At 40.9% G+C, this 18382-nt stretch overlaps 1 protein-coding gene across 7 annotated transcripts in view; it reads left to right on the forward strand.

Moving 5' to 3' along the window:
• Positions 1–18382, forward strand: part of MAST4 (microtubule associated serine/threonine kinase family member 4) — a 567241-nt gene that overhangs the window by 146279 nt on the left and 402580 nt on the right. For all 7 annotated transcript variants that reach the window (XM_043591561.1, XM_043591586.1, XM_043591535.1 and 4 more), the window contains exon 2: positions 2164–2317. In XM_043591561.1, coding sequence (XP_043447496.1) covers positions 2164–2317 — 154 coding nt within the window. The remainder of the gene's footprint in view (positions 1–2163; positions 2318–18382) is intronic.

Genomic DNA, 18382 nt, shown 5'->3' on the forward strand with positions numbered 1-18382 from the left:
CACTTAAAAGGATACCTGTAATACAGGGTAGGAGAATTGAAGAGAATGTCCTTGTTCTCAGAAGAGGCATATTGAAGTTTTGGGGGGTGAAGATCCATAATGCGTGCAACTCTCCACTGTGTGTGTGTGTGTGGGGGGAGAAGACAGAAGAAGAGAGAGCAAAGGTAGTATGGCAAAAGGTGGTAAAGGGAATACGGGTGCTCACTGTCATTGCCAAGAAAAAAGAAAAAAAAAACACAACAGAGTAAAGGCATAAAATGGAGCCATGAAGGAGACAAAAATAACTTCTACATTGTATAATGATCAGACCACATTTGAACCACTGATTGCTTTCTGCATTTTCCAGTAGCTGGTGTGTCACTGTCCAGGGTTCTCTTGCTCCAATTTTGTGTCCATAAGGTTTGAGGCCAGAGTATCTAAAATTCGATACAATTCCTTCTTAGAGGCTGTCCTAAGTAGGATGCTGTTGTAATGAACAGCAGACTCAACAAATAGCTTCCAAAAGTACAATCTGGGATCTTTTCCCGACTGATCTGGCTTGATCCTGGAGTGGAGGCACTGCTAGTTTTTCGAGGGCCTCTCACAATAATACTAAGTGGCCATGAAATACAGTAAGAAATTGACCAGCATTGAGTTTGAGGTGGTTACTTACTGACAAGTGCTTGAAGCCCAGATGTTGTGTGTTACTAATGAATACAGTGAGCTTGGGGGAGCACACATCTTGTAAGAGCTGAGCCAGTGAGGTCTGTTCTACCCCACTGCGCTTGGGAGGAGTTACTCATAGGCAGGGTTAAATTTCTTTTTGTGCCATCGTTTTGAGTATGCTGCACCACTTAGGCAAAATAGATCCATGATAGTGCTAATCTGCAAAAATTCAGACAGATATAACCAGATAGCTGTTTCTCTACCCATGAACACAAAGCAAAGCAAATCTCAGTGAAGCATCCCTAAAAATGCTCAGATTTGAGCAGCGCTACTGAAGTCTTGTCTGAATTTAAATTTCTACAAAGTTTTTTTCTGTGGCATTTGGAATTTCCACGAATACCTTTTGTACTCCTTTCTTGTTCTTAATAACCATCTGGATAGATGTATATGCAAATGAGTATTTTTGTCCTCAGTAACCATCTATATATATATATGTATATGTATATATATATTGCATATATACTCTGAAGGTGAACATTTTAGAAGATGTGGCCCTATTCAAGTTTGAAAGGTTTTCTTAGAAAAGGAGGACAGATCTTGAAATAAGTGTTGTGACACAAGGGATTCTTTTGTAGAAAGCTGTCTCTTGAAGTGATTTTAGTTTCTCTGATTCTTGTGACAGATTTTCTTTTAAAAGGCTATAAAGTGATATAGGGATGTATTGATTTGCATTAAGGGATGTGGTGCTGAGAAATTTCCCTTCCCTGCATGTATCTGTGAGCACCAGAAGCCTGTGGATTTTCTTTTGTGAACTACTAAAGAAGTGATCTATTGATTCTCTTTAGAACAATACTACTCATTTTTTAGAGACATCATGGCCCACAGAACGACATATACCTTACACAGTGAGTAAGGACACACACACACAAGTATAACTTAATCAGGTGATTCATAAAACTGTGCTTTTCCTTTGTTGGACTCTAACAACTTCTGCTACATTTAAACGAATCCTGGTTAGATCTACTAAATTTGGTTTCATGACCCACTAATTTGTTGGGACCCGCACTTTATTTATTTATTTTTTTATTAATTTTTTTTTTAACGTTTATTTATTTTTGAGACAGAGAGAGGCAGAGCATGAACAGGGGAGGGGCAGAGAGAGAGGGAGACACAGAATCGGAAACAGGCTCCAGGCTCTGAGCCATCAGCCCAGAGCCCGACGCGGGGCTCGAACTCACGGACCGTGAGATTGTGACCTGAGCTGAAGTCGGAGGCTTAACCGACTGAGCCACCCAGGCGCCCCTGGGACCCGCACTTTAAACGTCACTGCTGTTGAGATTTTGCGGTACGCCAGAATGTTCTTCAGATGTAGGACACAATAGTGAAACCCTGAATTCTCTACAGTAACCATATTAGGAACAGGCTTGGGAGAGAGGGATTTGGAGAAGGATAAGCAAGGGGGCTGGTGGGTGTTGAGAGTGTCCTCAGCCTGTGATGCCCCTGTGTTTGTCTCTACAGCTTGACCACATACTGTCACCTCCTCCCATGCCATTTCGGAAATGCAGCACCCCGGATGTGACTTCTGGTCCTGCAAAGTCACTGAAGTTTAAAAGACAGCTGAGTGAGGACGGGCGAGAGCTGCGGCGGGGAAGCCTGGGAGGAGCTCTCACAGGTGAGTCCTGAATGACCGACGTGCAAGAGGAGGAATTGCCTTGACTCACTGGCGGGTCCTCCCAGGTGGTGTGAAAATTGGCCTGCTTTGGAATGGGCCTGGCCCTCTGCAGACCCTTTGGTGAAATCTAATGCAATCCAGAGAGCAGTAAAATTGAGAATTTTATTGTTTCAAATTTTTGTTTAAATTCCACTTAGGTAACAAACAGTGTACTCCTGGTGTCAGGCATAGAATTCAGGGGTTCATCAGTCATTTACACCAGTCCTCATCCTAACAAGCTAAGTGGGTGATGGGTCTTAAGGAGGGCACGTGTTCTGAAATTGAGGATTTTACTGAGAAAGTTGACATGCAACAGAAGGGACCTGCTAAAGCAGGTGTGTGTACAGATTTTGGCAAATATATTTACTTTTTAAAATGTTTATATATATATATATTTTTTTTAAATTTTTTTTTTCAACGTTTATTTATTTTTGGGACAGAGAGAGACAGAGCATGAACGGGGGAGGGGCAGAGAGAGAGGGAGACACAGAGTCGGAAACAGGCTCCAGGCTCTGAGCCATCAGCCCAGAGCCCGACGCGGGGCTCGAACTCACGGACCGCGAGATCGTGACCTGGCTGAAGTCGGACGCTTAACTGATTGCGCCACCCAGGCGCCCCTTAAAGTGTTTATATATTTTGAGAGAGAAAGAGAGCAGGGGAGGGGCAGAGAGAGAGAGAGAGGGAGACCTCTGCAGGTCTCTTCGCTGTCACCGCAGAGCACCATGTGGGGCTTGATCTCACCAACTGTGAGATTATGGCCTCAGCCAAAATCAAGACTTGACTGATTAAGCCACCCAGGTGCCCCAATTTGGCAAATTTTATACACCAGCGTAGCTACCACCACAGTCGAGATATAAAACCTTTCCTGTGCCCTGTTTTTGTCTTTCCTGCTCTCATCCCTCATTTCTTGGCCCCAGGCGACCAGCGATCTGCTTTTCCTCACTGCAGATTCGATTTACCTCGAGAATTTAACATTAATAGAATCAAATGGTACATGTTCTTTTGTGTCAGGCTTCTTTTGCTCAGTATGTTTTGAAGATTCATCTGTGTTGGTGCATGCATCAGTAGTGTATATTGAACTTTATAAGGAACTGCCAAACTGTTTCCAAAATTGTACCGTTTTACATTCCCACCAGCGACAGATGAGCAATCTAATTGCTCTGCATTCTTGCCAACTTGTGGTATTGCCAGGTATTGAGTTGTTTTTTGATTTTAGCCATTTTAATGGATAGATAGTCATATCACATCAGGGATTTATTTTGTATGTTCTTGATGACTTAAGTGGTGTTGAACATCTTTGCATGTGCTTATTGGACGTTTGTTTATCATTTGTGAAATGTCTTCACAGCTTTCATCCTTTTATTTTCCTTCTCACCCATTTTTCAGTCATGTTGTTAAATTTAATTTAAACATTTTCGAATACAGAGAAAACACAAATCACTTGTATTGACTTGAAACATAGCCAGCCTAAGATAATTTAAAGTGCTTTGAAGTAACGCACCATATAAATTTTTCATATTACTCACCTTTAAATCACTGAAGGTTATTTCTTTTTCTTTCTGAGTGCTTTTTTCTGTGAATATAAATATCTTTGGACAAACTGGTTTTTATTTTATTATTCTTTATATGTTTGTTTTTGAGAGAGAGCATGCACATGTGGAGGAGGGGCAGAGCAAGAGGGAGAGAGAGAATCCCAAGCAGGCTCCACACTGTCAGCACAGAGCCCGATGTGGGGCTCAGTCTCACAAACCGTGAGATCATGACCTGTGCTGAAATCAAAAATTGGACACTTAAGTGACTGAGCTACCCAGGGGCCCAAGAAACATATTATTAAATCCCAAAGCAGAGTTTTCTCTGTATATGACAAGTTTTCTCTGCCAGTTCCTAAATGGTCTGAAAAGTAAGTTGAGTTATTCACATTTTTTGGAGAATCCTGGATTTTGACATCTGAGAGATAAATTTCTGGTAACAGCAAGGATTCTGTCATAGGCTCAGTAGACTTCAGAACATTTGACCCATTGTGGCATACTGCAGGGTGAAATTGACCTCAGGCCAGGGGGAAGAAATTCACCAAAGACTGCTTCACTTCACTAAGTTTAGGCAAATGTTCATACTTGAGTTATACTGATATTCTTGAACGCTTGTAAGGATATTTTTCTTTGCTTTCCTTTACAGATTGAGACTATTTGCTTTTTTAAGCGGGAGATCCTAAACATTGTTTAGTCCAACCCTTTTTTGTAAGTGGAGAAATTAAATCTTAATGGTTAAAAGACTCATCCCTTTCCTTACTCATTTCACTTAGGAAATTTACTTACTTTGGTTATACTATTTTTGACCAAAAGGAGGGGCAGTAATGATTCTCTCCAATTTTTGCTAGAGGAGTACACTTAAAGCTTTAAAACAATGCAGAGGTATAGCTCTTGATGCAGATAAATGACCTGAGTCATGAAATTTGGCCTACAGCTTAAAAAAAAATCTGAAGTTGATTCCCATTTCATAATCTCAATAGCTCTAGCAATCCTACTCTTAAACATTTAGTGTGCTATATATACAGTTTATTTTATTTTATTTTATTTTATTTTATTTTATTTTATTTTATTTTATTTTATTAAAGTTTTTATTTATTTTTGAGACAGAGAGAGACAGAGCATGAACGGGGGAGGGTCAGAGAGAGGGAGACACAGAATCTGAAACAGGCTCCAGGCTCTGAGCTGTCAGCACAGAGCCTGACGCAGGGCTTGAACTCACGGACCGCGAGATCATGACCTGAGCCGAAGTCAGCCACTTAACCGACTGAGCCACCCAGGCGCCCCTATTTTATTTTTTTATATACACCTTTACATTTTTATATATACTTCTATATGATTAAATGTCAGGTTATGTAATTTTCAAAAATGTTTATTAGCTCTTGAGAGAGAGAGAGAGAGAGAGAGAGAGAGCGCTTAAAAGAATCTCATGAATGTCAGTTTTTAAAAACAGTTTCTTGTAAGTTTGATTAGAATATGAAGAAAACATTCTAATTGGTCCTCTAAATAGCTTAGCTAAGGATTTGATGAAAGAATTTATGCCAAGCCCTTAGCCCAGCCATGGGTGGCTATGAATATTATGTGCAGCATGGATTGAATTTGGGGTGTTTGCACTTGGTGGGGAACTTGGGCTTCTGAACATCAGTTTGGATCCTTTATCCATTGAGTTTCCTTCTGTCTCAGGCACTGTTCCAGTATTGGGTTGCAGTAGAAAGAAAACATCATTTCTGATATTGAAGAGTTTCTACTAGTAATAGGCACCTGTGAATTATCACATGTGATCTTACCTTGGGATATACTTGTTGCTAAACTTAATTAAGTCAAAGTAACTGGTTTTGCCATCAGAAGTCTGTACCTGATATATTTTGTAACATCAAGACTAGCCATCTTCATATTGCTTAGCTTTGTTTTAATCTTAAAGACTCTTTTCTTTGGCAATTTTTTACTGCTTTCTTTAAAACAAAGATTCTGTGAAGGCTTATAGCTTAAAATTTTTGCCACTCAGTTATCCTTGATAAGTTTCATTGAACTCTGCTTTTTGAGGGGAAGATCTATGATGTTTTCATCTAGTTGTCACTAATAATAATGAGAGCTAACCTTGAGAGCTTGCTATGTAGCATGCATTGTTTTTAGGGAATTATATTTATTGCCTTAATTTTTTCTTAAACATCTTTATCCCCCTATGAAGGGCAGTCTTATCCCCATGTTACAGATGAAAAAACTGAGGAACAAATAGTTTGACTGAATTGCACAAGATCATGGTGTTCACAAACAGCACAGCCAAGATTTGAGCCTGAGTGTTGTGGCTCTGAAGTCCATTCTTGTAAATACTGCACTGTTCGTAGTGCAGTAGGTGCCAGTAGGTTTCTAGTAAACTCCAGCACAGTTAATTGGAGTGAATGCTAGGGGGGAAAATCTTTGCTCATTTGGGATCCAGGGCTGACTCAATCTATAGGGATCCTGGTCCCTTAATTGCAAAAGTAAATTAAAACTATACAATTAATAATTAAACAATTACACATTTGTTAACCCAGCCATTCTATGTCTCCCATTTCATCACAAGGAAATAGTTGTGAATGGGTGCAGAGAAATAACAATAGTGATATTTAGATCAGCATCATTTATTAGAATTAAAATTGCTTATCATCTAACTACCTGGCAAAAGATATTGGCTAAACATATTATAGTATACACATAAAATGGAAAGTAACTGTAAACATTAAATATCGTGTAGTAGAAGAATATGTTATAACATTGACATAGTCTCCCAATATGTTTTTAATATGAAATCCCATTGTTCAGTGGTCTCATGGCCTTGATTGCTTCCTAGGTCTTGCTATAAATGTAAGGAAATAATTGTATATATAACAAGGGGGAGGAAGACAGTTCCTGGGATGATTGTTGACTGGGTTCCCTTTAAAAATGGGCACGTGAAGGATGTTATGGCCTTCTTTTACACCCTGCAGTTCTATCCATGAGACATGTTTTGCCACTGAGATTTCCTGAGGCATTAAGTGGTTTATCAGTTGGTGACAATATTGTATAACTACAAACTTCCATTGGCAGACAAGTATTTCTTATTTACGTGGTTGCAGGTCAGCTGGGTTTTGGATCGTTTTGTCTGGGCTCTGCTAGGATTGGGTCTAGGATGCTATTTGAGTCCAGATTTGCACAATGTGTCTGTCTTCTTTCTTGGACCAGCAGCTAGGCAAGGCATCATATTCTGGTAAAAGACAGGAGCATGAGAGTGCATATCCACCAGCTCAGGCATGCTTCAAGCCTCTGGGGACATCATGTCTTCTAATTTTGTATTGGCCAAAGCAAGTCACATGGTCAAGCCCAGAGTTAAGGGGTAGAAACATGTTCTACCCACATGGTATCTAGGCCAAGATGCAGATATATAACACTAATGCAGGGTAGCAAAGAATTGGGACCAATAATTCCATTTGTCATAATTAGCCTCTCTCTCTCTCTCTCTCTTTTTTTTTCTTTTGCCTTTACCTATTTTTTAATTATTACAGTGATATCTGTTTGATGTAGACAAATGTAGACAAACTATCGGTACTTTTTCTTTTTCCAGGGCTAGCTTTTAAACAACAAACACAGAGTTGACTGCATTCAACTCTGCCTGATTTTTTTTTTTTTAATTTTATTTTGGAGGCTAAAGCTATCTTCTCTCTTTATGGCTTGCAACTTGCTAAGTAGGCAACCAGAAGCATCATGTAAACACTGAGCTTTGGGAACCCTGATGAGTAAGAGGAGTGTTATTCTAATCATTATACAGACCCTTAAGTCTAGGCATAAGTATGTGGTAATGTACCTGACAGTTCACAGCAAGGGAGCTGCACAATGAAGGACAGAACCTCAGGATCTTGAGTCCTGGCTTCTTGATATGCGAAGCTGTGTCCTCAATCCAGGTCCTGAATTTCACAACTATGATACATATTGGAGCCCTAATGGTCAGAAAAGGCAGGATTCTTTTCCTTATGAGGAAAATTGTGTTTTTCAAAACTTACTGGCTTGTTTGGAGTGTAAAACAAAGGAATCTATATATGTTTGCAAGTTGCATCTAATAATAATAAACCAACTTTGTAGATAGTATAAACTAGAATTTGTAACAGTGTTGTGGTGTTCTATCTTGGGGAAAATATTGAGACATTTTTCTTTCTTGGACTATGGAAATCAGTTTGGAATAACATCTGAAAAATTTTTAAAAGCATTTCAGAGTGAATTCTACTTCAAGACGGAAAAGAAAAACAAACAACCCTATCCTAAAAAAAGCTTTTTTTTTTTCTTTTCTTTAAAATTAACCTGGCGGCCATTGTGTTTTAGTGCTGTGTAGAGGTTAATGGGTTTTCCATCCTAGAGGCCTCCTTAGCTTACTGGGTGAGACCAAGAATTCAGATTAAAGTGAATTTACATAAAATAAGACCTCATTTTTTTTATGGGTAGCCTTGGTATTTAGCAAATATTGCTCCTAAAAGTTCTCCTTGATGCCCTAGATTTTTTATGGTCATAATTTCATCCAAAGAATGCCTATACAATGGTGACGTGTGTTAGAATGCCATAACAAACAAACCAAAACCTATCAGTGGCTTATCACAATGCTTATTTATTTCCTACTCATGTACATGTTTTTGGTTAGCAGGCAGCTGTCTTCCTCACGCTGAGTCAGGGACCCACGCTCCTTCCATCTTCTGGTTTTGTTCTTCCCTGTGGCCTTAATATACTTTGCTTCTGGATGATAGAAGTAAGAAAAAAAAAAAGGAGAAAGCTTTCCGTCTTCTTAAAAGTCCCAGCCTAGAAGAGACACATTCTTCTTGTCCATTCACATTCTTTCTGTCAAGATTATGTCACATGGTCACAGCCAAATGCCAGCCTGGTGCTGCTCTTGGGAGGAGGTGAGGGGACTAGCATGGTCCTTCTGGGCCGTTGCCTATTTGTACAGCTACAAAAGAGTCAATGGCAACATGGCGCTTACTGAGTTGGGGAAGCCTGAGAGAGAAATAGGTCTTACTAAAGAAATAGAATGTGGTAATTTCCCTTCGCTAACTGTGTATGTCAGGACTGTGGGATCGCAAAAAGGGAGAGTTGTATTTTGAGAAGGAAAGAATTGGCTCCATGTCAGGAAGATGGCTCTAAATGGTTATTGGAATCTGCAGTATGGTCACTGATAACCTTGGGGACAGTAGTGAAGTGGGACAAAAAGCTAGAATGGAGTGGGTTAAGAGCAAACGGTAGTTAAGGAATGAGAGGTAGCTAGTGGGTAGACAGTTGAGTGTAGATAGCTCTCTTGAAAAGTGCTGCTGTGTAAGGGAGTAGACACATTGTGGGAGCTGGAAAAGTTTAAGGGGTCAAAAGGAGACCTCTTAGCGTGGGGTCCATGTGAGCATGTTTGTCAGGTGTTGAGAATGGCAGTGAAGAAAGCCAAAGTAAAGGGCTTCCGCAGGAACCTGGCAAGGTATCCAGAGCACATGTAAGAAGGTGGGCTTTTTTATGGGAGAAGGGGCACTTCCTTTCTTGTCATCAGAGGAAGGAGGCGAGAAAGGATGCAAAAGTGGATCTATGTCATGGAATACTATTCAGCAGTAAAAAGGAATGAACTATTGATGGGGATGGCGGCCTGGGTGAATCTCCAGAGAATTAGACTGCATTAAAAACAAAAAAAAGCTTGCTGTATAATTCCATTTGTGTATACCATTCTCAAAGTGACACGCTTGTAGGAATGGGGAACTGGTGAGCAGTTGCCGGGGCTTTAGGAGGGGGAGATGGGAGGGGAGTAAGTGTGTCTCTAAATCGATGACATGCGGGATCCTCTGCTGATGGACATGTTCTGTATCTTGACTGTGTCCAAGTCGTTATCCTGATGCTTATTGTACACTATGGTCTTGCGGAGTGTTACCGTTGAGGAAAACCCGGCAAAGCGTGCCTGGGTTCTCTCTATATTAGTTTTTACTACTGCATACGAATCTACGTTTATCTCAAGAGAATAAGAAGTTTCATTTTTAAATGTCTCATTTCCATATCACTGCTGTCAATAAATTTTCTTGATAAAAAGTAGGTAGTTTAATAGATTTGGTAGCTTCGCTTTTCTCCATGCATTATGAGACCCCTGGGTAGCAGTTGGGAGGGTTATATGGGAGTCGAGTAGAGAGGGAAGTCACATGGCCTTGGAGAACAGGAAAGGAGCTGTAAATGTGGTAGGATTGCTTTGGAGTGTTAACAACCCATTTAAGGTCTGAGGTCATGAACTGCAAGTGAAGGCTATTGACATGTTTGAGGAAAAGGTAAGGCCCCAGTGAAATGTGTGTAGTGGGAACAGTACTTCCACAGAACATGGATAGCAGAGAACCCAGATTGAGGGTCGTGTGACGGTAGTGGTGGGGAGAGTGGGGTTGAGCTGTTTAAGAACAAGTGGAGTTTTGGTGCCTTTGGTGGAATTTCTCAGTGGTGAAGCCAAAGCCCAAGGGAGTTTGGAAGGAGGAGTGGTAGTGGGCACTTGGGCATGTGGTTGTATTTGGGACTGAGCACTATGTGGGCTAAGTTGGGTTTACCCAGGCCCTGAAGGTTGAGTGCAATGTTAGTATTTTGATATATGGCAAAATTGGAAACTCTCAGAGGGCAAAGACATTGGCAGTTGTTGTAAATGGTACTCTTTTGTGGTACTTCCCATCTGGGTTCTTGGCTCTTGGACAACAGAGAAAAAAAATCCCGGATCCATTGAAAATTCACACTTAAGGTCGTACTGGTTTAAAAACATCCTATTTCTATTTGTTTTGTGATTTGCCAGTACTTTAAAAATTGCCAGACTGGGGGCTTCTGGCTGGTTGGTTAAGCATCTGACTCTTGATTTGGGCTCAGGTCATGATCTCATGGTTCATGTGTTCCAACCTACATCACGCTCCATGCTAAATGAATAAATGAACCAATGAATCATTGAGTCAATGAATCAATGAGTCAATGAGTCAGTGAGTCAGTGAGTCAGTGAATCTCTCTCTCTCTCTCTCTCTCTCTCTCTATCTCTCTATCTATCTCTGGGCTGAAGGCATGTAACTGGGAATAGGAATTTTTTTTTTTACATTAGTTGAGTGTTCTCTTAGAACTTAAAAAATTGTATAGTTCGTCAACAGTTGCTAAGGAAGTTGGAGGATGTCTACGCATTTTTCTGAGTCACCAAGCAGTCAAGAGGCAAATCCATTAGTACCTTCTTCCTGGTGAGAGTGCCTGCTTTTAAATAGTCTTTGAAATCATTGCTGTCTTCACTGCCCCTATGTCATTCTGTGTCTGGATGTTTTGTTGGTATCTAGGTGTTCTAATTACAAGATGACTCTTGTGGTGTATTTTTGTTGTGCTATCTCTTTGCCAGAGTAGGTATAGCTCCAGAGACTTGAACTTAATGGGGCATGCAGCCACTTCCTTTGGCAGGTGCTGCCTCCCAGTGTCTGTCTGTCAGGAAGCCTTCTGCTGTGGCTCATCTCTCATGCCGGTGGCCCACCAGTGTGTCATTGCTTCACCTGACAGAGTGATCACAAGGTGGTTCCTGGACCCTGGTGCCCTGCTGCCTCAAACTGACATGTGGCAACCTTGTTCTGAGCCAGGCTGGAGAGACCTCTTTGAAAGTCAAATACATACTCTTTCAGGCCTCTTGGACCAAGGAGGCCTTCCCAAGAGGTGAGGATGTCAGGCATGCTGGGAGAATTAATTAAGGGATGAGTCTAAATGAGGACTTGAAGAATCAAATGTGTTTTTCTTATACCGGAAATCAGATGAGAGACTAGGCTGTTTGCTTTGAAGTAGTGTGAGTTCCAGAGAGTGCTGGGAGCCATGCTAGGTCAGCAAATCTAGCTTTTCAGAAAGCCACTTGACAATTTTATACCAGATAGGAAGACTTCAAAATTAGTTCTGAGTGTTAATTAAGATGTTGAAAGGAGACTCAGTTTCCCTTAAGTCTTTTGAGGTGCCTTCTGCAGACCAAAAAGTAGCTTGGGTCTTAAATCGCTGCTGGTCTAGAATTTCAAGGTCACTAGGGTAGGAAAATCAGTTGAATACTTACATAGAACTGAACCATTCTGACTTCCAAAATTGAGTTGGCCTTCTTGACCTTCAGCTGGGTGTGGTGGATGTGGCAAATCAAATGTGGTAAGGTCATTTTTTGTTGGTATTATTTCATTTTATTTACTTTTTAAAAATCTTTTATATGTTTATTTATTTTAAGAGAGACAGAGTGAGTGGGGGAGGGGTAGAGAGAGAGAGGGAGACAGAGAATCCCAAGCAGGCTCTGCACTACCAAGCACAGAGCTGGATGTGGGACTTGAACCCACGAAACCATGAGGTCTTGACATGATCCGAACGAAGAGTCACACTCTTAACAGACCGAGCCACCCAGGAGCCCCAAGTGATGGTATTATTTTAAAATAATTTGTATTTGTCTAGGCTTCTGGGTGGCTCATTTGGTTAAGTGTCTGACTCTTGACTCTTCATTTTAGCTCAGGCCATGATCTCATGTTCCATGGGTTCAAGCCCCACATCGGGCTCTGCACTGAGAGTGAGCAGCCTATTTGGGATTCTCTGTCTCTCCCCTGCCTCTGCCCCTCCCCAACTCGTGCTCTCTGTCTCTCTCTCTCTCAGAATACATAGATACACCAAAATAAAAAGTTGTGTGTGTCTAAATATGTAAGGAAGCTCTCTATATCAATGAGACTAATGAAGAAACTTAACAGAAACAAACCAAAGATGCGTGAATGTTCACATGAACAAAGCACTAGGCTTCCTCATTCACCCTTTTGGTCTCTCTCTTGCTCCCTTCATGTCTTGCCCATATTTTTTGTGTTCCAACGTGGTTCTATAAATAACAGACTTGGGTTATTCCTGAGAGAAGAATGAATTTATTGAATCCATGTATCAAAAATTCAAGTTGTTTGTTCTTTTTTTTTTTTTAAAGTTTAGTTATTTATTTTTGAGAGAGCATGAGCAGGGGAGGGGCAGAGAGGGATGGAGAGACACAGAGAGAGTGAGAATCTCAAGCAGGCTCCATGCTGTCAGCACAGAGCCTGATGAGGGGCTCAAATCCCTGAACTGTGAGATCATGACCTGAGCCAACACCAAGAATTAGACTGTCACCCGACTGAGCCACTGAGGTGCCTGGAAAATTCAAGTTGTTTGTTCTTAAAACTTACTTTAGAAGAGAAAGTTGATTTCACTTGGAGTTGTATGGTTTGGTTTGGCATTTTTATCAAGGGGTTGACTTTTTGAAGGGGGATTATCATGTTCTTTTTTGTTTTCTCTCTGCTGATTTTATATTTTTGTACATTCCTGAAAATTTGTTTTGCCCTGATAGGGTGGACTGAGGCCAAGTGTGGCTGGACGTGGTTTTCCCATCCTTTATGCCTTGTGTACTTTCAGGTTCAGAAAGGCATGCAGATTCTAAGCTTATCTTCTCAGCCCCATGTATGTATCATCTATAAAAGATGGATTGGTTTTAGCTCCCCGTGACACTTTTTGGTATATGTGAGGATGCCACAAAAGTTGAATTGACAGTATTGTAGTTAAAAGCATGAAATACAAAGTTAAATAACAGAAAATCAGTATGGCCCATTAAATCCCACAGACAGCACTCTTAGTAGGCAGGGGGGGCGCCCGGGTGGCTCAGTCAGTTAAGCGTCCAACTTAAGTTGATTAAGCGTCCGACTTCAGCTCAGGTCATGATCTTGCTGTCCATGAGTTTGAGCCCCACGTTGGGCTCTGTGCTGACAGCTCAGAGCCTGGAGCCTGCTTCAGATTTTGTGTCTCCCTCTCTCTCCCTGCCCCTCCCCTGCTCACACTCTGTCTGTATGCCTGTCTGTCTGTCTGTCTGTCTCTCTCAAAAAATAATAAAAAAAAATAATTAGTAGGGAAGGGAAGATACGGTTGGGGAATGCAAGGGAGATGGTGGGTGCTGCCATTTCATGCCACCCTGGAGCCACATGTATGCAGTTGGATATGGGCGACTGGCTGTTGTGGTGACATTGTCTTAATGTGTGCAGTGAAACGTACCACATCTGCTCAGAAGTGCACGTGAGGTGCTAAGTGCTCATGTGCCGGAACCCTCTGGACAACACATGCGTGGTAGTGGGGTGCGATGCAGTAGCGTTTGGGGGAGGCATGGATCAGAATGGGATACGTGGAGTAGACTGAATGGGGTTTCAAGATGGAAAGCAAGTGACTTGCCTGGGTGACTTGGTAGGTTACGCACTGCTCTTGCAGGGTGTTATGGGAACCATGAAATGGGGCTCAGAGGCCCAGATGCTGGTGACAAGCATACCTTTAAGTAAAGCATGGCTCCGTTTCTGATGCCTAATTTCGTCCTCTGTAAAATGAACAGGTTGGATCAGACAGCCTCCAAGTCCCTTCAAACTTGAGTAGTAAATAACTTTAGTTACCAAGATGAGATGGGGGGGGGGTAGTCTTTGCAGAGACCGGTTTCCCTTCATTTTCTCCCTTCACACGTAAATATTTTGTCCACTGTTGAGCTCAGAAACCCACTGTCTCCCCTGGAGGAGCATTCCAGTGATGTCCTGTCACCAGCCTCTGAAACTGAGTACCCCAGGCCATCTATCTCTTGTTTAAAGCTCATTTTCAGTGGCGAATCAAAGATCAAGAATGTAGACCTGTTTTTTACTTCCTGGGTGGAAACCGAAAATGAAGCTGACTGTATGTCAACTCCATAGTAAGAGGAAAGGAATGCAAATGCCACCAACCGGGAAGTTTAAAGATTTATAAAAATTAGTGTTCCTGATATATTAATGACTCTGGTGGTGGTAGCCTGCATTTGTCATTGTCATGTTCCATTGTCATTCAAGTATTTAATCAACGCCTATTGTCAGGGCTACATTTATTTTCTTGTGTCTGCCTCGCCAGATCATTTCTCTGTTCTTTGACAGTACTGTGTCAGGTTCCCTGCATCACACCAGGGCCAGAAGGGAGATCTTGAGGGTAAGCCCCGTCCTTGATTTTAACCCATTGCTGACTGGCTCACTGCTGGGAGTGAGACTTTTGAAAAGAAAGTACAGTATTATTTAAATGTCTGTTTCCCTCTTTCTGAATAAGACCAAAGTGGAATCATTCCTACCCTACATGATGCATCCTGTGTCCAAATTAGGCTTGAAGGATTTTGCACAAGGTAGCAGAGTTACCATGTTCCAAATCCCTGTGAGAGAGAGGCATGTATGTATGTTAAGTAACATACATGGACGTTTGGTAAGTGTTTATACGTATGCATGCACGCACGGCTCTGTGCCCTTGATTTTTATTTAGTGTGTCATAATTTCAGACACGCCTGTAGTTTTGCCTTACATCACTCTAGAGGACAGGAACAGTTACGTATGTCAGTGCCCCTTTTTTTTTTAAACCTCAAACAAATTTCGCTGGGCTCAGAACAAGGAAAAAGGGGTTAAACTAGTCTGATAAATTTGAATTCTTTCTTGAGCTAAGTACTGAGAGCTGGGTCACCCACTGTGTTTGCCTTGGTTGCCAGAAATCTCAGAGCAAAAACGTTATGTTGCTCTATTTTTGCTCCATTGCACTAGATTGTGGCTGCAGTGGTACATATAAATAATTTTTAAAAATAGGGGGGAAATAATACATGCACAAACGCATAGCACTGAGATGCCTACTTACGTGTAAAAAAAAAAAGGGAAGTGAAACTCACGATCTTTAACTACATTCAGATTCCATTCCAAACCTTCATATCACTTGCTGATTCTTCAACAGCCCTACTTTAACTCTTTCCTTCCATCGTATATTGCTTTCTTCTTACAGGATGGATCACTCTAAATTTTTTTATTATTATTATTTGTGTACCTATCATCCCTTTTACTAGTTTATAAATTCCTTGACATTTTCCTTGTTTCTTCAAAGCAGAGTTTCCTGCATTGCAAATATTAATTGCTCAGTAAATAGGATGGCCAGACAAAATGCATGACACCATTAATAATATCACATAGACAGCTAATCCTATTTTTAGTATATGTATGCCCATTCTGAAATTTGGGCACTAAATTCACTAAATCCAGTACAGATTTATTTGTACTGGAATGGATTTAGGGGTCTTATATTTTTATTTGCAAAATCCGTCTGTAAATACTGGAATGGTTTTGTGTCTAGGCATCCTCAGACATACTGTCTTTTAGGTACATGCATGGTATGAAAGGCAGGAGGTTAGAGCCCTTACACATGGATGTCAGTACAATATCCTTTTCTAATGTTTTCTTTGATTCTCTGGCTGCTTAGTCACCTCAGAGACAGGATTATCTCTGTGGACAACCCCAAGCAGATCTGGTATGTGATGTCCTCTGATGTATGTAAGTATGGATGCAAATGCCCCACTGCCATTCTTTGAACAGTTATGGTCCTCTCTGTGGATTGAAATAATGGGAGGTTAAATGCATTTAATGGAACTATTAGAAGAAAATGACCAGACACTCAATTTTTTTTGCCTTTTTATATTTTTATTTATTTAATTTTTAAAATATAACTTATTGTCAAATTGGCTTGCATACAACCCCCAGTGCTCATCCCAACAAGTGGCCTCCTCAATGCCCCTCACCCATTTTCCCTCTTCCTCCCGCCCCACCTCCCTGTCCACCTTCAGTTTTTTCTGTGTATTTAAGAGTCTCTTGTGGTTTGCTTCCCCTCCCTCTCTGATTGTATCTATTTTTCCCCCTTCCTTCCCCCATGGTCTTCTGTTAAGTTTCTCACGATCCACATTTGAGTGAAAACATATGATATCTGTCTTTCTCTGACTGACTTATTTCATTCAGCATAATACCTTCCAGTTCCATCCATGTTGCTGCAAATGGCAGGATTTCATTCATTCTTATTGCCAAGTAGTATTCCATTGTATATATAAACCACATCTTCTGTATCCATTTGTCAGTCGATGGACATTTAGGCTCTTTCCATAACTTGACTATTGTTGAAAGCGCTGTTATAAACATTGGGGTACTTGTGCCCCTATGCATCAGCACTCCTGTATCCCTTGGGTAAATTCCTAGTAGTGCTATTACTGGGTCATAGGGTAGTTCTATTTTTGATTTTTTGAGGAACCTCCACACTGTTTTCCAGAGTGGCTGCACTAGTTTGCATTCCTGCCAACAGTACAAGAGGGTTCCCGTTTCTCCACATTCTTGCCAGCATCTATAGTCTCCTGATTTGTTCATTTTAGCCACTCTGACTGGCGTGAGGTGGTATCTCAGTGCGGCTTTGATTTGTATTTCCCTGATGAGGAGTGACGTTGAGCATCTTTTCATGCAGACTCAATCTTGAGAGATGGCTGTTTAGAGGATGACTAGGACAACTGAATGGCTACCTTCCCCCACCTCAGCACCAAGCACACTGATTTCCCCCATAATCACGGCTGAATTCTCTAAAAAGGAATGCCAACTAGTCTAGTGATACCATTATTTTAAAACATGAAGACTTGACCCTGGAGTTCAAGGCTACTTGATGTCATCTAAGCTTTCAGAAGAACTCAGTGAGTAAATAATAGACCAGAAATGAAAGGGCTGAATTCCAACCCTATACCTCTCATTAATTTCTAAGCAGTGCTGAGGCAATCATGATGCTAATCTGGGCTTTAATTTTTCTCTTGTAAAAAACAAGGGCACTATTTTGTTATGTTTTGGAAATCACTTAGTGATTTCTTAGGACTTAATTCAGGGCATAGGGTTGCAGCTTGGATAATACAGGTTCTTAGATTCTGTTGCTTTTAAACCAGGTAGGATGGACATTAATTTTCCTACTTACAGAGGAAGGAGAGTAGGCTACAGAGTCCCTGATGGAAGTCTGTCTCTCCGGGAATGGGGACTTTAACAAAGTACCATTTGGAATCATGGGGAGATCTATGATATGGTATTTTTTGAAGAAATCTTTCATAGTTGTGTTCTAGACTTTTTGGTTGTTCATTAATTAGTATCAACAAACTGGAGACAAAATACTAGATTCTTCAGAAAGCATACATGGACATTGCTATTGGGGAGGAAGAATTTGAAATCTATTTGGAGTAAAAGTCAGCTTGGAACTAGAAACTGTTCCAAATAAATATATGTGGAAATACATTGTTATGAGAATTCAATTGTATATAGAAGTTTCCTTGGGTAAACAGAACTTGTTAAGAAATTTGTACTTGTCTGGAAATTTCTGCTTGGATTGTGATAATGGAGTTTGTTTTATCCCCTTGTGGCTGCCTTTGTTCTTTTTGTTTCTCTTGTAAAGTTCCTGATGGCTAGCTCCTCCTTGCTCTCTGTCATAAGTATTTAGATGTAGGGCCACTGTCAGAAATGTTTAGCATTCAGGGCTGCTAGTGATATTTGAGTGTGTCAATAAAAGCATCTTAGTGTCCAAAAGAATGTTATTCAATAGGATCCATAATTTCTTCACAAAGCAAGATGCTAAGTACAAATTGTTATCTCGTGTTTTGAGGCTAATCAGCCTACCTTGAAAATAACCAGTATTTTGTGGAGGT

This window comes from Prionailurus bengalensis, chromosome A1 (assembly GCF_016509475.1).
Source record: "Prionailurus bengalensis isolate Pbe53 chromosome A1, Fcat_Pben_1.1_paternal_pri, whole genome shotgun sequence".
Classification (NCBI taxonomy): domain Eukaryota; kingdom Metazoa; phylum Chordata; class Mammalia; order Carnivora; family Felidae; genus Prionailurus; species Prionailurus bengalensis.